Raw genomic sequence first — 26,297 nt, 5'->3', positions numbered from 1 at the left:
TCCCCATTACCTGTGGAGTACAGAAGCAGCAACCCAGGGGATCAGTGTATAAGTGATCTTTTTAATAAACTCAATTGAAAAAAATTCCAGCATTCGACGCAAGCACACAAACTAGGTCCAAAGCACTTTGGGGTAGGGGTGGGGGGAATGAAACTTCAGGCAGCCAGATTGTAAGCTGCCAGGCTCTCAAGCTTAGAAAAACTCAACCTCAGTGTATTTACTTAGGTTTAAAAAAGAAAGAAAGGAAAAAAAGAAAAGGAACTGGGATTATTTTTCAAGTGCTTTGGACAACAGAGACTCACAAACAGTGAAGAAACAAAACAGATCCCTGCGAAATGTCTGTTCACATGCAGAAATTGAAGCAGGAGAAGGAAGGGGGGCCTCCCCCAGGCAGAGTGAGTGGAGGACATCCCCGGGGAGAGGGGTTAGCTGGGACTTCTAGTCCCTCCTGGCCCCCCCAAGAAGGAGTCTCACAGATAACAGGTTTACAGTTCGCTCTGTTTTCTCTCCATGAAAAAACATAAACCTGGCTGGCTAGGCCAAGAGAGGGGAGAGAGGGTAATTAGGGAGCAATAATAATAAATAATAATTTAACACAACAACAACAACAAAAATAACTTTGTTCATTCAATTGGGGGTAGGAGGCAGAGGATTAAGAGACCCTCCAACAGGCCACTGGAGCCCAGGATTGGCACTGGTGGTCAGGCAGTGACCCCACCCCCACCCGAAGCCCTTAAGGATGGGCTATGAGGGCAGATTCTTCCGACCAATTTGGTGAAGAGAGAGAAGCAGCAACAGCAGGTCTGTCCACCAGGAGGACCTTTGGAAAGGGTTAGTGAAGGAGAAAGAAGCAGTTGTTCTCAATGGGGCTATCCTAACATTAGCCACACATCTCAGGACAGGATTGGGGCACACAGCGCTGGAGCCCCCTTCATTTCTTCTCTGGGGCTGGGACCTAGGTCCTGGCCAGTGGTCCTCAAAGGAAAGGCCAGGTGGCCTGTCTGGCCTTCCCAGCTCAGTCATGCTGTGGGGCCCCTTAGCAAGGCGGAGGGAGGCTTCCACCTGCCTGACACCAAGCCACAGGGGCCGATGGAAAGAAAGCTTTGGACCAAGCAAATCAGGAGAGCCCCACATACACACATGCTGTGACTGCCCCTGGCTAGCGATGTGACTTTGGGCCCATTTCCTCCTCTGTACGGTGAGGGGATGATGGGGCTTGACTCGGGTCTCAGGTCCCTCCCAGCTCAGACATTCCAATATTCCGTTTTGGCAAAGGGGGTAGAATTGGCACAGCAGCTGGGAATGGGGAAGCAACGTGGGGGGGGGATTGGGGGAAGGGCATCAGTTTAGGGAGACGGGCCAGTCTGTGAGGGGGAGCCTTTGGAATAGAAGTCAGTGGGGAGGGGGAGTCCTAGGGCTGGGGGGGGGGAAGCTTTAGAACTGAGTTGGGGAGGGGGTTGGAAGGATGCTTTTAGGATGGAGGGGTTAGCAGCAACAAGCAGCTCCAGGACCGGGCCTCACAGCCCCAGTGGGGCAGGTTCTGGGCTGGGGTTGGAGCGTCTGGGGTCGGTCCCAGCAGCTATACAGCAGCGACGGGGCGGGGGGCGGAGGGCTGCCCCGAACCCCACCGCACCAGGGGAGCCCCGGGACAGTCGCGGGGAGGGAGGGTGTTATTGCTTGTCCCAAAAAATAATAAAGCGAATGGGGCGGGCGGGGGAGCGGACGGGGCGGCTACGCCAGGAACACGCCGTGAGGTAAACGTTTGGCCTCGGCTAGCTCGCCCAGGGTCGGGCAGGGTCGGGCCGGACCGGGCCCGGGGCCGGGTCGGTCCAGTTCCTTTGGGCCTCTGGGCTGGGCTGGGCCGGGCCGCGCCCTTGGGCGCCGACCTCGATGGGCTCCGTGCCCGTCCCGCTCCGCCTGCCGTCCGGCCTTGGGGGGCCGGCCTGCACCTTCCCCCTTTGCCGCCGGCTCCGCGGCCGCCGCGGGGGGGTCCCAGGCCGCTGGGATCCGGAGTCCCGGCAGGCCCGGCCCGAGGGGGGCGGACGCCCCTGGTCCGTCCTCGTGCTCACTACGCCGGGCTGGGGTCCGGGGACGTGGGCGCGGCCGCCGCCACCACCGGGGCAGGGCCGTGGGCTGAGGGCTCGGCGCCGTCCCCGGGCCTCTGCCGCCAGCCCGGGAAGAGGCGGTCCTCGAGGCCCGCGGCCACTTTGTCCGCCAGCAGCAGCTCGGGGCCTCCCGGGGCGTCGGGCTCCTCCTCGGCGATGGCCTGGATGGGCGCGGGCCGCGGCGCCGGCGGGGAGCGCGAGCGCGCGCGGCCCGGGGCCGGCCCGGAGCCCGAGCTCGGGCCCAGCTCGTCGATCGCCTCCTCGTCGCCCGAGCTCACGATGCGGGGCAGGGGGCTGTGGAAGGCGCGGGCGTCCGGGGGTCCGCTGTCTCCGCGCCGCAAGGGGGCGCGCGGGCGCTCGGGCGCGGCGGCCACGTGGGGCGCGGACGGCGGCGGCTGCAGCGGGGACGGGGGCCCCGGCTGGAGCGGCGGCGGCGGGGCGTGCGGGGGGCGCGGCTCGGGCGCCGGGGTCGCTGTGCTGCCGCGTCCTCTGCCACTGCTTGCGCGCGTGGGCTCGGGAGCGGTGGCGCGGCCGCGGGCCCTCGTCGAACTGGGGGTCATGGCGCACGAACTCGTGGAAGAGCGCGTCGGTCTTCTCGTCGATGCTGTAGTCGCGCCGGGGCAGCGGGGCGGGAGCCAGGCCGAGGCTGGGGCCGGGGCCGGGGCCGACGGCGGCGGGGACGGCGGCGGCGGGGGCCGGGAGGAGCAGCTGCCCGTGCGGGGGCCAGGCCCGCAGCAGCAGCAGCCCCTGCGCGCCGCGCGGCTCCGGCTCGGCCTCCGCCTCGGCCTCCGCCTCGGGCTCGGCCTCCGGCCCGGCCCCGGCCTCGGCCTCGGCCGCCGCCAGCGCGGCCTCGAAGCTGTCGAACACGGTGCCCGTGCGCCCGGCGCTGGTGAAGCAGAAGCGCTTTTCGGACGCCGTGGCCGGGGCGGCCTCGTCGCCGGCGCGCCCGGGGCCCTCGATGGACGCGTAGCCGCTGTCCATCTGCAGCAGTTTGCGGGGGCCCGCTTCGCCCCCTTCCCCCGGGCCGGGCCCGGCCCGATCCGCCTGCGCCTCCGCCTCCGCCCTCCCGCTCCGCTTCCGCGTCGCCCAGCTCGTGAGACGGCGGGAGGGGGCCCCGGGGCCGGCGCCGGCCGAGCCCGCCGCTGTCCCCGCTGCGGACCGAGTCCTAGATCGTTGCCGCTGCTCTGATCAGACGCCGCGGCGTACAGCTCCAGAGAGGCCCGCAGGCTCCAGATGTCCCGATACATGGTCTGCTGTTGCTGCTGTTGTTGCTGCTGCTGCTGCTCAACCCCGTTGCTGCTGCTGCTGCTGCTGCTTCTTTCCTGGGGGGACTCAGGACTCCTCCGGTGGCACCCACCACCCTCAGGGGGCTCTAGCCTGCAATATAGCCCAGGCTGTTAGCGGTGCTGCTGGCCATGGTAGGGTTCGTTCTGGCCACCTCCACCCCCCACCCACCCCCCATGCCGAACCCCAACTAGGAAGCTCCTTACCTGGGCACTGGCACTCTACTTACCGTGTATTCCATAAAAGATCATGGGCAAATAAATCACCTAACCCTTTTGAGCCTCAGTTTCCCCACCTGACAGATGGGTCACTTTCCATACTTACAGGCTTACTGTTCCATGAAAGCACCCTATAAGGGCCATATGAAATGGAAACTGCTGTGCTAAGGAACTTTAGAGATCAGCCATTGCAAGTCCCTCATTTTACAGAGAAACTGGATTATGAAATCAGCATCTAGCACCAGAAGGAGCCTTGGCAATGCCCCTGGCCACTAGTCTCCTTTTCATAGGGAAGCTTGCACCCACTTTACTCTAAGGGCACTCAGCCTCTTAGGAGGGAGATGGAGAGAGAGCATCTGCCCCTAGGGCCACCCATGGACTCAAGTGAGGATAGTGGAAGAGACCCTCGACTAATCTAGCCCCTTCATCTTGCAGTGTAGAAACTGAGGCCAGACTTGAAGTGACCAGCCCAAGGCCACATCAATATTGAGTGGCAAAGCCTGGATTCAAACAGGTCCCACTCTAAATCCAACAGTCTCCTTTCCCCTCAGCTGTCCTTACAAAACTGAAGCTTCCTGGAACTATCTCTCCCCCGTGTGTATACACACACACACACACACACACACACACACAACACACACACGCACACGCACACACACATGCACACACACATGCACACACACATGCACACACACATATGCATGTGAAAACAACAACCACCATAATAGCCAGTAATTACCTAGCACTTGATAAGGTTTTGCAAAACACTCGACATTTGTAGCTCATTGACCCCTCCCCCCCCCCAACAACTCTGTGAGCTAGGGACATTATTATGCCTCCTTTACTGGCCAGTAGTCTAAGGTAGAGGGCCCCCCCAGCTCTCTAGTGTCATTAGCAGGATTCAAACTCAGTCTTCCTCCGACTCCAGAGTCCAACACCATCACACGCACATCACAAGCAAAAATAAAACAAAGCCCCACCTCCCCTACTGCTCCCTGAAATTCCACCATCAGAGTCCTTTCTTGGAATAAAACATCCCTTGGGGTCTTTTTAAAAGGCAGCACGCCAAGGTAGGGCTACATTTTCTGATTGCTTTCCTGGAAAGACAGGAAGCAGAGAAGCGCCGAGGAGACCCCAGGAGGGGAAAGGGACAGCGGAGGCCAGCTATACCTGCCAGGGGACCCTGTGGAAGCCTGTGCTTTCTCACAGGCAGGGCGCAGGCAGGAATGGTGGTTTTTCCAAAGCTCTGGGGCTGGAAGGAATCCTATACATCACCTGCCAGTGCCTGTCATTTTACAGACAGGAAACCAGGACCCCCTGGGCATTGTCCTTACAAGCAGGCTAGAACAGGGCCCCCAGGAGCCTTTGTGTGTGTGACGCCCACCACTGGCAAGCTGCTGAAGTCTAGAAACCCTGTCTCTGGCATAAGATAAATATACAGGATCGCAAAGGAAGCCAGTTATATTGCAATACAAGACACCAGCATTGTTCACGGTCCGAGTTCCCAGACTCCCAGGAAATCACGGGCCCAGGTTTAGAACCTCTGGCTGCAGAGTCTCGAGGACCCTTCTAGCTCTGGTCTGTTGGGTTCTCCTCCAGCAGGCTTCTCATTCACATCCCAGGGCCAGGGGCAGTGGCTTCTTTGGACATGCTGTGCATGGATTATTGGTCCTGCCTTTCCTCCTCTCTGCCCCTTTCTCCAGCTCTGCCTACCCCTCCTCTTCACTGGGTGATGTCCTAGCCACTGAGCGAATAGCGTGAGCCAGGCCAGCAGGGGCTCCCAGTGACAACCCGAGGGGGACCCTGGAAAAGGAAGGGAGGCAGGAGGGGCAGAGACTGCCTAGAGCCACCTAGCCTCCTTGGTATACCTCCTCAGCAGACACTCTGTGAGTGAACTTAAGCAGCCAGTGAGCATGTATGTATTAGACACCTGTTGTGTGCCTGGCACTGATATCACAGTGAAACACTCCCTGCCCTCAAGAAGTTACCCTCTGTGTGGGCGAGAGAGCCCATACGCTTGTCTACAAAAATAATACAGAGTACTTTAGGCAGGGAGAGGGGGAAGGGAAGGGACAGGGAAGGCTTTGTGTGAAGGTGCTGCAGAAGCTGAATTGTGGAGAAATGGAGAGACTCTGAGGGGAGGAGGGAGTGCAGCCCCAGTCATGGGATAGAGCCAGGACAAAGGGCAGAGATGGGAAATGGAGACTCATATGGGAAGCAGTTTGTCCAGCCCGGCTGCACAGAGTGCAGGAAGGAGGTGAGGGATGGCAGGGCTGGAAAGACCAGGGCCAGGGGTGAAGGGCCTGCAAGGCCAGGCACCGCTGGGGGTTATTGATGATCCGGTTCTCTCTGCTCTTTGGGAGAGGAATTTAAGTGGGAAGAAAGGAAAGGAGCCAGCTAAGAGGGCCACAGCCTTGGGCTGGGAGAGAAGGGCCCCAGCCAGTAGTGGGTGCAGAGGAGGATGTGGCGGAGGGAGAATGACAGGGGAGGTTTAGCACCTGGCCAGATATGAGGGGGGGGAGGATGGGGGGCACCCCCTGAGAGAAAGGAGGGGGGTACTGGGGGGAAGACTATGAGTCAGGTTATCCCCCCCTTGCCTCCAGGGTCCCTTCCTGTGCTCTGATCCAACTATCAAGTCATCGTGCCTCTGGCAATGAAGGACAGCCCAGCTAAAGGGCCGTTAAAGCTGGCAGGATACAGTGGAGACTGCCTGCCGTCAGTTTCCCAGTCTGTCAGATTTTAGACGCTAGACTAGATGGTCTCTGCCACTCACAGCCCTGGACAATCTGGAATTCCAGGCAGGATCTGAGAAGTGTGCTGGGGGCGGCCACCCCTTTAAAGGGGAAAAGGGGGAAGAGCCAGACCAGGCTCCTACCCCAAAGCAAGGTGCTGAGATGGTGGGGAGGAGGGTCGCTTGGAAGCTGCCCCTGCCAGCCCCACCCTGGGAAGCGGGAAATAGTGCATAGGATGTGTCCTGGTGCTGGCCCACGTCCCTCTCTGGTCCACACCAGTCATGGAGGATCTGGGTGGGGAGTGACCTCTTGCCATCTAGTACAGGACTTCTTAACCCTTTTTGGGTCCAGGACCCTTTGGCAAATTTGGGGAAGTCTATGGATGGACTCCTCAGAATAAGGGTTTTTAAAATGCATAAATAAAATGCACAGGGTTACAAAGAAAAGTATGTCAAATTACAGTTATCAATATATTTGTTTTTTGGGTTTTGTGGGGCAGTGGGGGTTAAGTGACTTGCCTAGGGTCACACAGCTAGTGTCAAGTGTCTGAGGCTGGATTTGAACTCAGGTCCTCCTGAATCCAAGCGCCAGTGCTATATCCACTCTGCCACCTAGCTGCCCCCTCAATATATGTTTAAAAACACAGGCCCCAGGTTAAGAATCCCTGGGCTAGTGCACCGTGCTTCTTTTGTAGACAGGGAAGCAAGCCCAGGGAAGGCAAGGGTTCCCTAGCTAGGCAGTTAATAGCAGAAACAAGCTGTGAACCCAGGCCCTTCCCCTGGAACATCCTCTAGTTCTGCCTTCTCTGGGCCTCCAAGGTCCCTGAGACCCTGAAAACACCAGTCATTTTACAGAGAAACAGCCCAAGTGTCAGTGATGTGGGGAACACCCCTCCTTTCCTCCTTGTGGGAGCCAGGGTTTCCACAGGGGTCCCCCCACATCCACCAACCATCACCTCTTATCTACTGAAGAATACCTGCCGAGAGTGGGTGGAGGGCTGGTGGGGCCAGCCGGAGGTTGGAAGGCCACGTCATCCGTGTGGGCGATGTACTGGATAATGTCCAGTCTGGTGGGGGTCTCGGTCCTCCTGCTCCATGCTTTCACTAGCTGCCCTCTGCCGCTGAAACTGATGGCGCTTGGGAGAGCCTGCAGATGGGAAGGGGGCACGGACAATGTAGATGCCCCACCCCCCGATGGGGTGCCATCAGGGCTGAAAGACAGGGTTGAGGAGAGGCCAGCAGAATGGCACATGAGAGAAAGGCTCAGCCCAGGGAGTGGCCAGGACAGGCATTCAGGGGTGGCAGGCCCTGCTCAGAATCCTCACCCAGACACTTACTAGCTGTGGGACCACAGGCAATCACCTCACCTCTCTTGGCCGCAGGTTTCCTCATTTGTAAAATAAGGATAATACTGACTCATCTGCCTCCTTAGGCAGCTGTTTCACAGAAAGGCCTTCAAGCTCAAACCACTCTGCCTAATGAGTGGATGCCAGATAGGGGTGTGACTAAAAGCAAGCTCGTAAACTCTTAGCCCAGTTTTCCTCATTTGTAAAGGAAGGTTGCGGACTACACGGTCCCCTTCAAGCTCTAAACCCTTAGAGAGAAGGTCTGGATGTCTCACAGGGCTCAGACGGTTACAGAGAAATAAAAAGCCCAGCCTTACCTTCCAAGACCTTACACTCGAGCTGGAAAAACATGTGCACTTGAGAAACCGTGAATAAACCAGACCACAGCACATGCTAAGTGGCTGGCTGAGGAGTTCAGAGGAACAGAGAAGGAATTTGCGCCACTCTGGCAGTAGGGTGGACATGGGGAGTGGCATCTCAGGTAGGAGGCCAGAACAAGGCGGGGGGGGGGGGGGTCCTAGCCCCAGAGCTAGGAGAGAGCTCAGAGGCCATCTTGGTCAACCTCATTTGGAGAGGGAGAAAACAGGTCCGGCAAGAAGTGACTTGCCCATGGTAGTCATCAGCAGAGGCAGGATTTGAACCCAGGTCCTGGAAAGAGACAGCTGGTCTGGCTTCAGTGGAAGGAGAAGGAGGGTTCAAATCTGGCCTCTAGCACATCCTGTCTTAACCTCTCAGTTCCTCAGGCAGCTCAGCAGTGACTTGCAGAGCAATTATAGATCTGCATTAGCAGAGACAGTTTTCCCCCGGGAATTCCTCAGACCATTGAAGTTAAAGGTCCAACCCCCTCCTCCCCAAAAAAAACATGTGTGTGGAGGGCAAAGGGAAGCTAGGCCAAGGGGAGATGGTAGGGGTGGGGAGAGGTGGAGAAAACCACTCCCCCAGTCCAGTCCCCCTGGTAAACCCAGAGAACTCTCGATGTCTGGGAGGATGCCAAGAGGCCATACAGATGGCCAGAACAGCAGGAGGGGAGGGCTGGGCCCAGCACTAATGCAGACTGGTTCTCTTGCTGTGGGGCCAGAAAGAGGGGGGAGGAAGGTGCAATTACCAGGCAAACAGGTTCTGTGCAGTTTCTACAACTATATTTGGCTCTAATCACTTCCAGGAATCAAACCAGTGCTCGATGGCTCTGGCCCCTCCCCCGCCCCGCTCTGCACTGGGCAGAGCTGTCTGGGGTGGCTGCTGCTCGCCCTGGGTGGGTGAGGACCCTTTCTAGCCTGTTCCTCTGCAGAAGGGAGCAAAAGCCAACGGTCCTGGCCCTGGCTCCTCTCCCTCGCCCTGCGGTGCCACAGGATGGAATGGAGTCATTGGCCATAGGACCACAGGCAGGCCCCGGGACACCTGGACCGTCTGTCAGGGCGTACCTGGACACACACACTCTTCCACCAACCCTGAGCCTTCAAACCACTCGCTGGCTTGCTCCCTCTTTCTGTCTCTGTCTTTCTGCCTGTCTGTCTCTCTCAGATTCTCCCCCTTCTCTGCGCTTCCGTGGCTTCTGCATTTTCAAGGCTAAATTCCCCCGGAAATCAAACCCTGCGGCTCACCAGCCACCCTGGCCTTCCCCTTCCCTCTTTGTTTTGACAGTTGGTCCAGAACAGCTTTGTTCTCAAGGCCCCCATCTTCAGAGGCATCGCCCAAGGCTGCGACAGATCCTGCGGCCTGCACCACATCCAAGCAGAGGTGAACCACTCGGACCGAAGCCCTGCCCGTCTCAGTGAGGCCTCTCAGAAGAAAAGTTCAGCAGAGCTGCAGCTACTGTTACAGCTTTAAGAGCTCCAGTTAATTAAATAATCCCAGCTGTGAATGGCCTAAAAAAAGTCACTCTTGATGTTTTCCTGATTTGGGCTAAAGATGGGGAGGGAAGGTTGGAGAGAGCCTCAGGAAGGTGATCCTGAGCAGGGTGCTCCAACCTAGCAGGGTGCACCACACTCCCAGATGGCTTTGAAGCAGGACCCTCAGAACAGAATGTGGAGCTGAGGAGGGCACCACATCAGGACAGAGAATGTCAGAGCCCAGGGAGGAGGGGGGGGTTGGAAGAGAGAATGTCAGAGCTGGGGGGGTGGGGCGAGAGAGAGAATGTCAGAGCTGGGGGGTACTGTAGCACAGGAATTGTTAGAGCTGGGCTGCACTGCCCCCACCCCCCTTAGAACAGAGGATGTCAGAGTTGGGAGGAAAGTCCTTGGGTCATCTGGTCCAGCCTCCTCCCTTGCAGATAAAACTGAGGCCTAGAGCAATGACCTTCAAGTTGGTTGGAGGCCAGGGCCGGGGACTAAATGGGTCTTGTCTTTTTAACCTGTGCAAGGCGGCCTTTTGCTTTCCTGGAAGAACCCTCCCCCCTTTCATACTGAGCTCCTTCGGAGCCTCCTAATAGCTCATGGAGGTCACAAAGGCACTTTACAAACCTTCCCCTGTTTTCATCTTCCAAGGAGAAGCCTCTGGTATTCTGCCCCTGTTCTCCCGACTCTAAATCGGGGCCTTATTGAGGATGAAGAAGATGAGGTCTTCCCTGCCCCAGGCCTGAGGGGCCCCGGTCCACTTCAGCGAAGTGAAACAACCATCTCACTTCCACCTTTTAGGAAACTGAGGCCCAGGGAAGGCAGCTGACTTAGCCACAGTCACAGCAAGTTAGAAAAGCCAGAAAGTGGTCACACACCCGAGCATGCACACACCCACTACAAATATACACCTGGACAGGGCCGGGGTTTGGAGTCCATTTTACATTTGGGGAACTTGAAACAGGGAGCAAGGTGAGTCAGGAACAGAGGTCCACTGCAACCTGTTCGAGTTCAGTTCCCACCTAGTGTTGGGCCTCTCCTAATGGTGTCCACGTGCTCCTCGGAGTGGCTCACAAAGGGTCCCTGCGCTGCTCCAAGACGCCGGGGAGGGACCAGCCAACAAAGGGAAGAGACAGTGGCTTTTACTGCAGGAAGCACCAACAACAGGGCTAGTCCTCACCTCACCTCACCTCGGAATCACCCCCATCCCAGGCCTTTCCCCTGCTCCTTCCAGGTGCACTCAGTTGGGATTCTGTTTGAAAGCAGGCCCTGACGCTTACTAGCCATGTGGCTTTGAACAAGTCACATCATCTCTCCATAAAATGGGTGAGACAACATCTGCACACCCCACCCTGTGGGGCTGCTGTCAGGAAAAGGCCCCATGGCACCTCGAACCTTGAAGCACAATTTGAAATATAATTACCAACATGGGGAGGAAACATGGAATATGGGTCAGCTGACCAAGGCTGGAATGGACCAAAACCTACAGTTGGCCACCTCCACCCATGGCCCGTTGTACCCCAGATTCTGTTCTTCCTCAAGGGAGGGTTTAGGCCGACCCCTCAGATGCCAGCCTCTGGCTTCTAGACCCTTCCTGGTAATGAGTGACAGCGGCAGAAATTCATTTGGGGACCTAATATAGTCAGAAAATGGTTACTTTACACACATTATCTTATCTGACCCTCACAACTACCATAAAAAGTGGGTACTATGGATATTAACCCCATGTTAAAGATGAGGAAACTGAGGCTCAAAAAGGTGATGGGGTTGGGGCAGCTAGGTGGCACAGTGGATAGATAGAGCACTGGCCCTGGATTCAGGAGGACCTGAGTTCAAATCCAGCCTGAAACACTTGACACTAGCTGTGTGACCCTGGGCAAGTCACTTAACCCCAATTGCCCCGCAAAAAAAAAAAAAAAGGTGATGGAGCTGCAAATCGCATAATTAGTAAGCTCTGGAGGCAGGAGTCTGCCCCAACTCTCCCAAGACACTTTCCACTGGGCCATCCAAGTCCCTTAACTTCCCAGCCTTGGTTTCCTCATCTGTAAAATGGGAATAATGAAACATTCCTCCCCAGGAAACAAAAATACTTTGCAAATATTCAGCTGTTATGATCTCTTAATAACCAGTCGGGGACCCATCTCCTAGGAATTGATCTCTGAACCCCATCATGACTTCCCACCCCACAGAGGAACAAGCTCCGTATATTTATGCTTCCACCATGAGGTGTCAGAACTGTCTGGAATTCATCCTCTTGCAACCACAGCATCCGAGCCATGCATACATTTGACCTCCCTAGAACCCAAACCCATGTTGCCCTCCATGCCTGAGAACAGACAGGGAGTTAATGACCTGTCGCCAGAGTTACCCATCACACTCACTGATGTAAGGCTCCACCCAATCCTGACACATCTATTTTCCTTAGGCCTATTTCTGAGATGCTCCAATGCTGTTGAACAAATACTGATTCTGTGCCTAAGCCCTGTCTATCTAATGTGTGGCAGCCCCTTCGAGGCCTGCACAGAGAAGGAAAACATCTTCCCTAGTAACTCAGCAGCAGAAGAAGGGGTAGAATTGTCTGAGTCCCAGCGTTCCAACCCATGGCCGGTGACCCTTCACTGTCAGACCCTAAAGCTTCCTAGGACTTCTTAAAAGTTTTATCATCTACATAATTTCACTGGTTTTCACAATAGCCCCTTGAGGTTCAGATGACAGAGAAGTCTTTCTATTGTAACAAATGAAGAAACTGAGGCCTAGAAAGGTTTAAGTTCTTGCCCAAGGTTACCCTACAAGCTAGCACCAGAGATGGGATGTACTAGTGGTCTTTTCCCATTGAGTCTCCTGAAGCTGTTGGTTTGGGGTCTAACCCTTGGTAAGGGCTGTAGGCCAAAGCCCGTACTCAGGTATTCAAGGTACCAACCATAGGACCCATTTATCAATCCAAACAAAATAAGGCCTTGGTAGGGGCAAAGGGGGACCTTGCCACTCACCCCTGGTGTCCAAGCTGGAAGCCCGGTGACTAGCCTCAAGCTTCCACTTCTTCATCTTGAAGTAGGGGCTGGCCCCCTCGAGACTGGCATGTCGCCGGAGTCTGGTGAAGAACTGCAGGACGGTGCCTGAGCCTGGAGCTGGCCCAGCCTCCCCTGTCCTGCCCCCCACAGCACCTGCCACGGAGCTCCTGGCACCGGCATCAAGCTGTGAGAGGTTGGAGAGGCAGGCAAAAGTCAGGGCAGGAAGAGTGGAGAGACAGGCTATAAGTGGCCCAGGTAGCCTACTTCAGCCAAACTCCATTTCCCCAACTCTTCTTCCCCCAACTGTTCATAACATATGCCTGGATGGGTGTCAGCATGAACACACCTCACACCTGGATGTGCAAGTGAAGACCAGGATGCCCACAGGCATTCATTCATTCACTCTTCCCCTCTCCCACCCCCCCCACCAGGAGAGATGAATATACCCTTTACCACCTGAACACACAGGCATACACCTGACAGATGTCTGGAATACATACACACACACACACACACACACACACTCTGCAGGTGCGTTGGAGCTCGGGCAGAAGGTACTGGGGTAGACATTGAGGTAGAGAGGCAATAAATAATCTAGGGACAACGTGTGTTGTTGGTTAGCTTCTTGTGTGTTGTTAGCTTCTCATTCCTATCACATTTTCTCCCTAGGTCCCTTCAGCTCAAGAAAAAGGTAAGTCTTCAAGGGCCCTGTCTGACCCTAAGCCTAAATTAGATTTACTGGGGGGTGGAGATGAAGGGGAACAGTGATATTAAACAACAACTCCAGAGCCGTGGCAAAAATCCCTGAACAAGGGATTGGGACACCTTGCTCCAGGCTGTGTGATCTTGGGTAAGTTTGCCTCCCCACCTTGGGCCTCAGTTTATTTTTCTGCTAAATGGGGATAATTATACCTGCCCTGTCTCTCCCCACCCCCACCCCCCAAGACCTAAATTCCTCCTGGATGATTTCATGGTTAGTCTTAATGACCTGGTTTTTGTTTTTGTTTTTTAAGCAGATCCGGCCACATGGAAATCTCTGGGCAATATGGTTGGGTGAAATGATGGCTAAACCCGGCCTCTCAACTTTAAATCCCAAGTCCAGTCGCTAGGCCAATCCCTAACAGCTAAAAGGGAGAAATCTTCCCCAGCTTTCAAATACTAAGACTTCTCTCTTTATGCCCCCTTCCTCCAACCCCCTCCCCCACTACTGCCCATGCCTGTCCAGGTTCAGAGGGAGGGCCACCATGTTTTCTCCACAACAACCCTAGGATGTAGGCATCATCTCCAATTAACATAAGGAGAGACTGACCATCAGACAGGACGAAGGAGCGTGGGCCTATAGTCAGTCACAGAACTAGAGTCAGGATTCAAGCCTAGATGGACGCCAGTTCACGGACACTCGTTCTCCTACGCCACACTGGCAACTAGAGGGTTATTTCTCAACTAAGTCTAGGCCGGGCTGAGGGGTCAGAATCCTGTAGGCACAGATGGGGAGACTGAGGCACAGAGAAGAAAAGAGACTTTCCCAAGTTCACACAGGAAGTCAGTGAGATTTAAGCCCAGGTGTCCTGGCTCCCAGGCTTCTTTCCACTTTAGGAAGAGAATCCAGGGGCTCCTTGTGGAAGCTCCTTAGATTAATTATCTTTATCAGAAGGTGAAGGGAAGGGAATGGACAGGGATGAGATTTTTTAAAAAACACTTTTCCCTCCCCCTTCCCAGTTCTGAAGTCTTTGCAGGGATTGGCCTCTGTTCCTCCGGCCCGGGGCCTTCTGGGCCGCTTACCGAGGTGCCCTCCCCAGAGTCGGTGGACGAGGATGGGCTGGCCTCCGCGAAGCTGGCTGTGTCCACGGTGGAGTTGTAGGGGTCCCCTGGCAGGGCGGAGCTGGGGCACATGGAGTGGCCGGTGAGGGCCTTCGGGGCCGGGGCGCTGACCCGGGGCTGCAGGATAGAGCCGGGATGGAGGGGGTAGGGGGGAGGAGGGAGTGACAAGGTCAAAGGGCAAAGGAGAGGTGGGGTGGATGTGATGGAGGGAATGGGCATTGCTCTCCTGCCTGCCTCTCTCTCTCTCTCTCTCTCTCTCTCTCTCTCTCTCCTGTTCACACTACAACTTCTGACACACTGACCGTACTTCAAGGGACTTTTTCTTCTTTCTCTCATCTGTTTACTTCCTGATACATCCCCCCCGCTGCCCTCCTCCCCGGTGCCCAGGCTTGGTGTCCATGGGCTCAAAGCTGCCAAGGGAGCCCTTCAGAGATGGGGAGACCCTATCGAGGGGAGGCTGTGTGGCAGGGACCCTAGGATGCTTACCTGGAAGATGGAGAGACTGGTCTTGGAGCCCAAGACCAGGCGGGGAGTCATGGCCACACTGTTCTCACTGGAATCACACTCGTGGATGGTGACAATCTTCAGTGGGGGCAGGTGGAGGTGGGTGAGACGGGCATTCTTGAGGTGGTGGAAATCACCCTCTGTCAAGGTATACCTGTGAGGGGCAGAGGAGCCTGTGGCCTGCCTGCATGCCCAGGCCAGGCCTTGGTCTGACCCCCTACCCAGGGGCTCTAGAGGACAAAGGACTTCCCTGGGGGAATTTCCAAAAGAGGAGTGCAAACTCTCTCTATCCATAGTAAAGAATGCTCCAAATCACTAATAAGGAAAGAAAGTTAAAACAACTGAGGTTTCACGTCACACCCATCAAATTGGCAGAGATAACAACAACCAACAATGGCATATTTCGGAGGGGCTATGGAAAGGCAGGGGGGGATTTAATGTCCCACCTTTTGCTGGAGCCGTGAATTGATCCAGTCATTCTGGAAAACATTTGAAATTACACTAAAAAAAATCACTAAACTGTGTGTATGTGTGTACATATGGGCATACACACACACACACACACACACACACACACACATCTGTTTTCACCCAGTGGTACCACCACCATGGAGGTCAAAGACAGGGGGAAAGTGTCCTATTTATACAAAAATATTTATAGCAGTACTTTTTGTAGTAACAAAAAACTGGAAGGAAACATTCCCCACTGACCAGGGAATAGCTAGGGGGGGGGGAAACAACTATGGTATATGAATATAAGGGAATATTTTGCAGTAAGAAGCAATGAATATGAAGAATCCAGAGAAATATGGGAAGATCTGTATGAACTGATGATATATTGCAAAGTAAGCAGAACCAGGAATACTCTCTATTCAATGACCACAATCCTGTAAAGCAGGCCTTCTTCACTTTTTTTGCCTCCTAGGTCTCTTGGGCAATCAATCTGGTAAAGCCACGGACCCCTTATCAGAATGCATAAGGACCCCTTTGAATGCATAATATAAAATACAGCTCTCAAAATAATTGAAAAATACAAAAGTTCAATGGCCCCAGGTTAAAAACCCCACCTGTAAAGAAAAATAACAGTGAAAAAAATCTAAGAACTCTGATCCAAGCACTGACATTAGACATCATGACAGCAGAGTGGAAATGCCTCCTGCCTCTTGAGAGGGAAGTGGTGGACTACAGGTATAGAATGGGGCATACATTCTCACACATGACCAACATGTTGATCTGTTTTGCTTAACTGTATTTGCTACAAGGAAGGTTCTCACTGCATGGGAAATGACAGTACTATAAAAAAAACAAAACCACAGAGCATCAGCAAAACATGTAAGTAAACAAAACAAGAGAGTAGCACTTCAGAGGTTCTAAGGTCCCTTCCAGATCTGACACCCTATGAGTCTGAAAGTAGGGCAGGGATTATTGGCCCTATTTGACAGATGACAAAACTGAGTCCTGGAGAAGTGAGAGGTCATGCAGCACTGTCCACCAATGGATTTGGAATTAGAGGGTTTGTGTTCAAATTCCAGCTCTTTCCCTTATTACCCATGTGACCTGGTCAAGTTATCTCTCTGGGCCTCAGCTGCCTCATATGTAAACTGAGGCTAACCGGATGAAGTGGCTTGCCTAGGGCCACACAGCTAGTAAGTGTCTGAAGCTGGATTTGAACTCAGGAAGAGGACTCCAGGCCTGATACTTTATCTACTCTGTGATAGTTAAGTTCAGTGCAAACCTCAAAGTCACCTAACAGGAAGTGACACCAGGACCAGATTCTAGGAGCCTCAGCCACTCATGGCCCTGCCTCTTCCAGGAGCTGAGCCCCCTCTCCCCACAGCCCAGTAGAACTTAGCATTGCCCCAGATCTGGGGTTCTATCTATAACTAAAAATATAGAGAAGCTCTCCTGGGATCCTCAAAATACAAAATATAACAGGCTCATGGTCTTGGGCAGCGAAAGAAGGGTAAAGGGCAGCAGATTGGAGGTCGTCCAGCCCAAGCACATAAGATTTAGAACTAGAAGGGGCCTCTGGTATCCCCTAGGCCAGCCCCCTCTTTTTTAGAAGAAGAAAACAGTCCCAGAAATGAGGCGGGCCTTCCCCAAGATCACACTGGTCCTAAGCAACAAAGTCTGGTTCTCTAAACCTAACCCCACTGTGCCCGGAAGATGGGTACAGCATAAAGAGAAGGCATCCAACCTGGAGTCAGAAAGTCAGCTTAGTGACTGAGTAGAAGACTTCCTGGGGCCTCAGTTGTATCATCTGTAAAATGGGGGAGATCTGTGTTTCCTCCACAGGGCCCTGAGGAAATGTAAGCAGTTATGTTATGACTATTACCTCCGTCCTTTTTCTTGGGCCTTCCTGCTCTGCTCAAACAGGGCGGCCTCATTGAAAGAGACCCTTCGGCCTGTGGAGCTAGTGGCCAGGAAGCGCTCAGTGTCCACATCTCGGTAACTGGAAGATGACAGGCATTCTGGGTCGTCCACTTTGATGGTGATGTCTGCCGGGAGAAAATGTGGTGAGATGAGACAGAAAGGACCTCAGAGGATCTGAGGTCCAAGGAAGACCCCTGCCTCTCACCCTGATGCAAAGTTCCCTTCACTTTCATTCCTTCCCTGCAATAGACATCTCCGGGCCTGACCACCTCAAATCATCGCCATGGTAACCTCTGAGTGAGGACTGCACACACAGACGCCTGCTGGGACACGTGGGCTGGGGGAAAGCAAGGGGGCTGGGGGAGGCTCCTGGTTCAGTGGTGAAAGGCAGCTCTCACCTTGCGCAGGCTGGGAGTCGTCCAGGTAGGTGGTGGTGGTTTTCTCTGGGTCATCGCTGGCTCTGGAGTCCGAGATGAGACGATGAGCAGCAAAGGGGAAACAGAGGAGCAGATGCTGAAGTCACTAATGACGGTCACTGGGCTCCATTAGCTCCCTCCCCCTCCCCTCCGGCTTCCGCATAGCTTCTTCCCCGCCCCCCAAGCCCTTCACAGGAGGAGGGAAGGCAAAGGAGGGAGGGAAAGAGGGGGGAGGGAGAGAGGGAGGGAGGGAGGAAGAGAGAGAGAGAGAGAGAGAGAAGGCTGAGCTGGGGAGGAGAGATGACAACATCAAGAAGAATAAGAACTAGCATGTCTGTTTCAGGTTGACAAAGGGCTTCCCCCACCACTGTCCGGTAGGGGAAGGAAGTCAGATCGTCCCCATTTTTACAGGTGAGGAAACTGAGGGAAGGAGGAAAGGAGCCCATTTCCCTGATAGGACCATGAAGGCGGTGAGGATGTGGGTCCAGCCCGCCCCAGTGTGGCCCATCTCCAGTGGGGAGGCCGAGGGACCCCAGCAGGGCCCTCCTACCTGGAGTACCTGCGGTGGGCATCCCAGCAGCGCCGGCAGAGGATCAGGGCTCCTGACAACACCACCAGTGTCCCCCCAATGAAAACAGAAAGCAGGACAAGAAGCAGCCCAGAGCCATCCTGGGGGCTGACCGATCCGGACACCGTCTGCGGGCACACGGCGGGCACGGAGGGCATCAGCGACGCCCCCTCCCCTGGGGGCTCCCTCCATGCTCCAGGGAAGTCAGCCTAGTGCCAGGGTCCTCCTCCCCTCCCCCGGCCGCCCCCTCACTCACCGTGGGACTGGCAGTGATGTTGTCCCATGGAGTTAAGTCATCGCTCATGGTCTGGCCCGGCTGGAGAGAACTCCTAGAAGGGAAGGCGGGGATGAGGGCCACCGAGGGAGGGAGGGAGGGAGGAAGGGAGGGAAAAAGAGAGGGGGCGGGCGCTCAATCCCAGTCCCCTCCCTGGGAGCCTACTCCCCCTGACTCCCCCCTCCCCCACCCCCCAGCCTCTTCCCTCGAGCTCCCAGGAGGCTCGCTGCTCATTCCCACAGCCCCGAATGGGATAGAAACCATCTCAAAGGGGAATGGAGAGGCGGCCAGAAGGGTAAGTCCAATGCCCGGCGCACCACGCCTGGGGTTGATCTTCGGTGCCCCCTCGATCGTACCCCAGCTTTGGCTGGGGAAGCAGCAGCTCCTGGCCAGGCTCCTGCCCCTCCCCCTCCCCCTCCCCTAGCTGCAGGGTCTCAGGTGGAGGGAGGGAGACAAGATGTTGGGTCCCTCCCCCCCAGTCCTCGGGGTCTCAGGGAGGATGTGTGCATGGTACATGGTGTGGGGGTGAAGAGACAATATTTGGGGACCCACACCTGGGCTCCTCCCTCCCCCACATGATAATAATAATGAAGGGCCCTCATGACTATAACGCTCCGACATTCCCAGGGGAGTGGTGAGGTAAAAAAGACCCGTCTTACAGATGGAGAAAATAAGACTCATTAAAATAAAGCCACTTGCCCCATGGTCATAAAACAAGGGTTGGAGGCAGGATTCCATTTTCAGGATGTGAAAACTGAGTCTCCCAGAGATGAAAAGAACTTCCTAAGATGCTAAGTTTAGAGCTAGAAAGAACCTTATAGGCCACTGAACCCAGCCCCCTAATTTTACAGATGAGGAAACTGAGGCACAGAGTGTTAAGTGACTCCCCCAGAGTCAGATTGGAACCCAGGTCTTCCTGCCTCCTGGTCCAATGCCCTATCCCTGGGGTGGCACCATTTTGCCTCAATGTAACGCAGTTAGTATCGCATGTGGGACGCAAACTTTGGGCCCTAATCCTAAATCCAGGAAACAGTACTCTCTCCCTCTCCCTCCCCACAGCAGTCCAGGTTTCCATAGCACTTTCCCAGATGGGGCCTGGAGGAGGGGCTCCTCAGAGAGGGGCTCCCCAGAGAATTTTCCTGCTGTGCAGGAGGGGGAAAGGACAGGTCCAGTCCCTGGGCCACGAGGATGTGTTGCTTTGCAGGGATCTCCTAGCATCATTTTGAAGCTGGCAGGGAACGTAAAGGTCATCTGGACCCACCCCCTCATTTTGTGGACAAGGAAACTGAGGCCCAGTTGGGGTAAGGGCCTTGACTGAAGTCACAGGCAATGGAAGGATTCAAATCCAGGTCCTCAGACTAAATTCAGGGCTCTTTTCATTCCATCACTTAGCACAGTGTCTGAGACATAGGCAGTACTTAATAAATGTTTATTGAATTGAATTCCTGCCCTTCAGCTTCTGTCTGGTCATAAAAACCTTTCATTAAAAAATAAGATTAATTTTCAAAACCCACTTTCCACCAGCCATCCACTGATTATCCCCCTCCTAAAAGGTAAGGTTTTAGCCCATGAGGAGGAAGAAGCAAAAACATTTTAGTTCAATAATTGAACTCCCAGTTCCCTCCCCCCACCCCGCCCTGGCCCCCCAGGTGCCTGTCTTTATTTTGACAAGAAGGGAAAGTGAAGCTCAGAGAAGGGACTGGCCCAAAGTCCCAAAGCAAGTCTGGGGTGACTCGAGAACAAGAAACCAGGGAGGGTTTCCCAGTGCCTGGGCCTGAGCCTCCTCCCCACCCCCTCCTCCAGGGAGCCCCAGGGATGTGAGGCGCTGGCATTGGGCCCCAGAGAGGGAGTCCTGGCTGAGCAAGGCTTGTGGAGGCTTATCTAGGTGAACAGAGGGGAGCTGGGGGCCCTGGGGAAGTCCCCAGAAACAGCTGCCTCTTCCAGGTGGGCCCCCCCTCAAGGAGGGCTATGATTAGAAATGTCCAGCTGGGGTGGGGGGGACATGGAGAGGCCTTCAGCTCTGTGCCCCCCCCAGGATCCCAGGATGGAAGGGGGACAAGGGGCTTTGGGAGAAACAGGAAGGACCAGCACTCCCAGGGTCAGGGGCCTCAAGGTCCCCCCCCCCCCAGCCCGGGGGTGGGAAAGGAAGGAGAATGCAGCAACTGTTCCAGCCCTGAAGAATCCAGTTCCCATGGCAACGGGAACAGGGGAACAAGCCGGCTCCTGCCCAGGGTGGGGGAGGGCGGAGGAGGGGGGTTGCCAGGGAGGCTGGGGTTTGTTGTGGTGCCTCCTGGGACCCGGGCACCAGGCAAAGCGGACGGCCCCAGGGATCTAGGGAAGCAGGCTAGGCTGGAAGATGGGCTTGTCACAGCCTCGAAAGGATGGGGGAAGGAGGGGGAGGAACAGAGCCCAGCAGAGGAGAGAAGACGCTGGATTTCTATTCAGAAGACCTGAATTCTGACTTTATCAGGGGCTCACTTCAAAATCTTGTAGCCCTTCTCTGAACTTCAGTTTCCTCATCTGTTAAATGCGGGTGCTGGGAGAGGGGTCCCCGTCAAACCTCTGCTCCTCTAAAGGTAGGGCTGGAGGGGGTCAGTGTACTGGGCCCCTACAAGAAGATGGATTTCCATCTACAGGTGACACTGGTCCTGGGCTTCAAGAGGAGACACCCTGGAGAAAAGGGACCAGGATCCAAGAAAGGCCCTGCTCCGGACTCAAGGGCAGCAGGCGAGCCCTCTCCCCAGGACTCTTTCTCCTTCAGGATCCACATCTGGCAGGCTCTTTGCCCACCTTCCTCAGAACTGGCCAAGCCTCCACCACTTACTAGCTCTATGGGCTGGGAGACTTCCCTTTTCCAAACCCGGCTTTCCTCATCTGGTTTTCTGCACTCTGGACAGTGGCTACAAGGCTCAAATGGGATGACTCTGGAGATTTGTATCCATAAAAAACTGTGGGAACGTGCCTTGAAATCCTACCAAAGATGAAGCAGGGAAGAGAAGAAGGCCCTCACCAGCTGAAAGACAGCCCTGGAGCTGCTTCTCCCCCAGACCCCTGGGGGACCCCCAGGGAAACTGAGTCCTATAGGGAAGTCTTGATGGGAAGCCCATTTGTGAAGGGAGGGAGGGGGTTAAATGCTGGTTCCTGGATCAGCCATTAACTAATTGTGTGACCTTGGTCAAGTCCCTTCTCTCTGAGCCTCAGTTTACTCATCTATAAAATGAGAATTTGGCTAGGTATACTCTAAGTGCCCTCTCAGCTTTGAGAGCCAATGTTTTGGGGGGCAGCTAGATGGTGCAGTGGTTAAAGCACCGGCCCTGGATTCAGGAGTACCTGAGTTCAAATCCGGCCTCAGACATTTGACACTTACTAGCTGTGTGACCCTGGGCAAGTCACTTAACCCCCTATTGCCTGCAAAAAAAGAAGAAAAAAAAAAAGAGAGCCAATGTTTTAAGGGCCCTCCCAGCTCTAACATCCTGGGTTCTAAGGCCTTTCCCAGCTCTGAAAGTTCATGTTCTTCAGGCCCTTCCCACTCTGACATCTTGGGTTCTAAGGACCCTCCCAACTCTAACATCCTGGGTTCTAAGGGCACCCCCCACCAACATCTCTGACATCCTGGGTTCTAAAGCCCCTCCCAGCTCTGACAATCTATGTTCTAAGGGCCCTCCCAACTCTGACATCCTGGGCTCTAAGGTCCTTCCCAGCTCTGACATCTTGGGTTCTAAGAGCCCTCCCAGCTCTGATATTTCATGTTCTGAGGGCCCTCCTTCCTCTGATATTCTAAGAGAATGGACTAACTCTTAGGGCCTTGTCCTTCCCTTCCCACTCTAATCTCCAATTTAGGGAATGGCTTTCAGCATATCACATTACTCCTCCACCCCCTTTCATGTGCCCCCAGCACCCCCTGACCAGGGGAGAGGCATGAATTTAACATAAGTGCTTTAAGATCTTCAGATGTCCAGGAAACTGAGGAAAGTTAAGTAATACATCAGGGAAGTAAAGCCTGTAACTCCACCCTCCTGAGTGGTACCTGCTGAGGGGAGGTCAAACCTCTATCTGAGGGGGGATGGGAAGAGATCTGGGGGAAGAGAGGGAGGGTGAGTTTATGTGAGTGTGTTCACACACACACACACACACACACACACACCATCACAGTAATCCCAGACACAACAACTGCCCACCTAGATCAGAGGATCATCCCCAAAGTGTTGGGGGACAGATAGACAAGCAGGGCCAGGCTTAAAATACCCGGGACACCCCACCCCACCCCCATCCTCTACAAGTCTGACATTTAGTCTCCAACCCAGATATTAGAAGCCTCTTTCTCTAGTCCTGGAGGACTAATAACATCCAAAAAGCCCAGTTCTGGGGTGAATTCCAGTCCCTCCCCCACTTCCCCCAAAAAAGGCAGAATATGAAACCTATTTGGGGTTTCTAGGGAGGGTTCTAGCTGCTGCTGCTGCTACTGCCCCATCCTGCCTCTTTTAAAATACCAAAACCCTCACCCCGTTCCAGTGCTCTGAGCTCCCCAACCAGCCCAGGCTTCCTCTCCCTCTTTGCTGGGCTTGCTCCTTGCCCCTTTTCTCAGAAAAAGGTCCTGCCTCTCCCTGCACCCAAAGGAGAAGCTTGGAACAAGGCTGTCATCTGCCAACCTGGGGAAGGCAGATCTGGGGACAGGAGTTCCTCCAATCATATCACAGATAATTTCATTGGTGAAAGAGATCTTTCTGGCCACCTAACACAAGCCATCCTGGCCTAGAAAAAGGCTGGATATATTCCCTCATCCCTTGCCCCCCTAAGACCCCAGCAGGCAGCTCCTCAGCCCGGCCCTTCTGTGCCCACCTTGCATGTCCAGCATCTTCCCTGCTGACACGAGTTCACCTCAGGACAGGACCAGCCCCAGGCTGTCCAGTGTCATCGGGCACTCTGGCTTCCCATTGCCCAAAAGGGGCATGGAGAGAGAATTCCATCTGGAAACAGTTTGGAATCCTTGGGAGGACCTGCTTTGGGGACTGTCACACTCCCTCCGCACTACTCCATGGGGGCAGCAAAAGCTAGAAGGAGTGAGATCTGCAAGGTCTAGGCTCACCTCCCAGACTAACTCCAAGGGGACTCAAGAAAAAAGCTAAAGAGGGCTATCTCCCCATCACACCAAGTTCTGGGCGCCTCCCTGCCCCATTCCTACCCAAGAAAACACTCCCCCTTTATGAAAGTTTACTCCTGAAATTAAGATCTTAGACCTAGGAGGCACATTAAAACAACAGTCAACACTGGGAAGGATCTTAGGGATCACCTATTCCGAACCCGTCATTGTAGAGATGGGGAAACTGAGTCCAGGAGACAAGGAGAGATTTTCTCCAAGGTCACAGAACTGTCAGTAACTGGACAGGTACTAAAAGGGCTTGTTTTCTGACTCAAGCCAAGGTTAGCTCTGTCTACACCATGGAGAGCTCCTGAAGACCAGCCTTGGGAATCCTCTGCTCTTCCCTCCGAGCCCCCTGGCCATTGATGCTTAAGGAAGGAGGCCAAGCTGGGGTGAAATCACCCAGTTTCTCTCCTGGAAACAAGTGGGTCAATGCGCTGGAGTGGATGTAGGTTAGGAAATGAGTTCAGGTTGACACACGCGAGAGCACACACACACACACACACACACACGCACACACGCACTCACCACACGCACACGGAGCCCTTGGAAACGGGGGGAGGGGGGCGGGGAGCAGAGAACCGAGTGGTGCCGGGGTTCGGGGTCTCCTCCCCCGGCTCTGCTCAGGCCTCAGCCTGGATTCCCCCTGCACACCCCGAGATCGGGCAGGGAAGGGAGGGCCGGGAGCCCCAGCTCGAGCCAGGGGCTGCTCTGGGGGAGCCGGCGTCCCTCGGAGCGCCGGGGCGCAGGGCGCAAGGCTGGGCCAGACCCGCCCGCTCGCCCGCGAACTCCCCCGACCGAGCTTCCGTACGCCTTCCCAGGAGCCAGCACAGGGGCCGGGGCCGGCGCCGGCAGGCCAGGCGGGCGGGCAGGCGTCCGGGCGCACTCACCTCCTCGGTGGCGGGGCGCGCGGGCCATGGACTGGGCGCAGCCGCGGCGCTCGCTCCCTGCTCGGCTCCGCTGGGCTCGGCTGGGCTCAGCTCGCTGCGCTTGCTGCCCGGCGCCTGGGTAGCGATTTAAAAGGCGGAGAATTTATGAATGAAACCTTTGAGTTTCAGTCCCACCCACCCCCGCACCCGAGGGGAGGGGACGGGAAGGGGGAGGAGGGGGGCCTCCAGAGGGAGCAAGGGAGCAGCACGTGACCAGAATCCCGCGCTCGCGCGCGCCCTCCCCGCGCGCCCCCACGTTCCCTCCCTCTCTCCCGTGCTCCGGGTGGGGCGGGGCGTCGGGGAGCTGGGAGCCGAGGTGGAAGGAGCCCCCACCCCTTCCTTCCCGCCCCCGGTGTCCTGGTACCCGGGTCAGGCTGTGCGCGGAAGCGTCTGCCCGGAGCTCGGACTCCCACCCGCTTCTCCAGACCCTGCCAAAAGCCTGCAGGCTCAACCCACCTACTCGAGCCTTCCCACGCCCATGTTAACACCTTCTAGGCCAAACTTTCTGAAGAAAGGAATCCCGACACCCCCCCCCCCCCGCGTCCCCCAAACAAACACACACACACACACACACACACACACACACACACACACACACCTGTGTCCTCCACCCAGGTGGGGCCAGGAGCTCCGAGATGTCAGAGAGGCCCGGGAGCCCGGAGCCTTGCTCTGGCCCTGCCACCAAACTTGTCTTGTGACCTTGGTCGAGTCGTGTCCCTTCTCACACCCACAACTCCCTCAATCTGGCAAATGAGAGAATGGGGCTTGATGATTTCTCTAAGAGCCCTTCCAGTTCTGACTTTTGTTTTTTAAATAATGGTCTTTCCTTCCCGATCCATCCATACAGCTACCGAAATGATCTTCCTCAAGTGGGGTCTGACCATGTCACTCAAGAAGGTTCAGGGCTTCTAGTGCCTCCAGGATAGAATACAAACTCTTCAGCTCGGCATTTAGAGACCTTCCCAAGCTGACCCTAACGCACCTTTTGACACAGTGACTTCATTTCATTCCCATTTAAGTCCTCCGTGTTCCACTCAAACTGGCCTAACTAACAAACAAGGCCTGCATTCATCTCCACCTCCCATACTTTTGCACCAGCAGCCTTCCAGGCCTGAAATGTGCTCCCTCTCCCCTGAAGAATCTATCTCTCCGAAAGTCAAGGCTCAGCTCCCATGGTATCTCCTACTCCTGATCCCCCAGGTTTTACCCTTCTCTCCTTCCTTAAATCCCCCCCCCCTTTTTTAAACTTATCCATGTATTTGGAGTATTTGACCAATGCAAGCTTTTTGAAGGCAAGCAGGTTTTTCTGTTCGGGCTTACTTTGGTCTTTGCAACACCATCCCTCCCAACACACACACACATACCCCTACACAACAGTACCTTGAAAGCAACAGGAATTTTGTAAATTCTCACTGAAATCAATTCTAGAAGGGATGTGATATATATATATATATATATATATATATATTTTTTTTTTAGTGAGGCAATTGGGGTTAAGTGACTTGCCCAGGGTCACACAGTACATAGGGTGTCCCAAAAACCTTAGTGCAGCTTTAAGCTATTAAAACATATATTTTAAAAACTTATATAGAAGCTACACACACATATTTCCATATATGTGTGTGTATCTATATATATACACACATAGTTATACAAGGTTTCCCAAAAGTCTTAGTGCAGCTTTAAGCTATTAAATTCCTCTATAAAGTAATATACATGTATACATACATATATATACACATACA

The 26,297-nt window shown here is 54.8% G+C and overlaps 2 protein-coding genes and 1 long non-coding RNA gene across 3 annotated transcripts in view; 2 read left to right on the top strand and 1 right to left on the bottom strand.

The window, feature by feature from the left end:
* The window catches only part of STK11 (serine/threonine kinase 11), a 180,781-nt gene extending 171,221 nt beyond the window's left edge, over positions 1-9,560 (top strand). Inside the window, exon 10 of the mRNA XM_043990731.1 lies at positions 9,326-9,560. The gene's annotated coding sequence lies outside the window, so the exon portion shown is untranslated. The remainder of the gene's footprint in view (positions 1-9,325) is intronic.
* LOC122745300 (CACN subunit beta associated regulatory protein) lies at positions 1,931-18,888 on the bottom strand. The gene is given in 14 exon segments (XM_043990540.1): positions 1,931-2,554; positions 2,556-3,168; positions 3,170-3,270; positions 3,272-3,482; positions 7,316-7,401; positions 7,403-7,485; positions 12,507-12,711; positions 14,310-14,465; positions 14,835-15,006; positions 17,188-17,350; positions 17,624-17,685; positions 18,192-18,337; positions 18,466-18,538; positions 18,801-18,888. Coding segments are annotated over 13 exon segments (2,532 nt in total). The 5' UTR covers positions 18,514-18,538; positions 18,801-18,888; the 3' UTR covers positions 1,931-2,068.
* LOC122745537 lies at positions 17,891-22,482 on the top strand. Its single transcript, XR_006355473.1, has 3 exons — positions 17,891-18,052; positions 18,681-18,778; positions 21,120-22,482. It is a non-coding gene; the product is annotated as an uncharacterized LOC122745537 (long non-coding RNA).
* Positions 22,483-26,297: the final 3,815 nt, after the last annotated feature.

Source organism: Dromiciops gliroides, chromosome 1 (assembly GCF_019393635.1).
Source record: "Dromiciops gliroides isolate mDroGli1 chromosome 1, mDroGli1.pri, whole genome shotgun sequence".
In the NCBI taxonomy this organism is placed as follows: Eukaryota; Metazoa; Chordata; class Mammalia; order Microbiotheria; family Microbiotheriidae; genus Dromiciops; species Dromiciops gliroides.
This window is presented reverse-complemented; position numbering and strand designations above follow the sequence as displayed.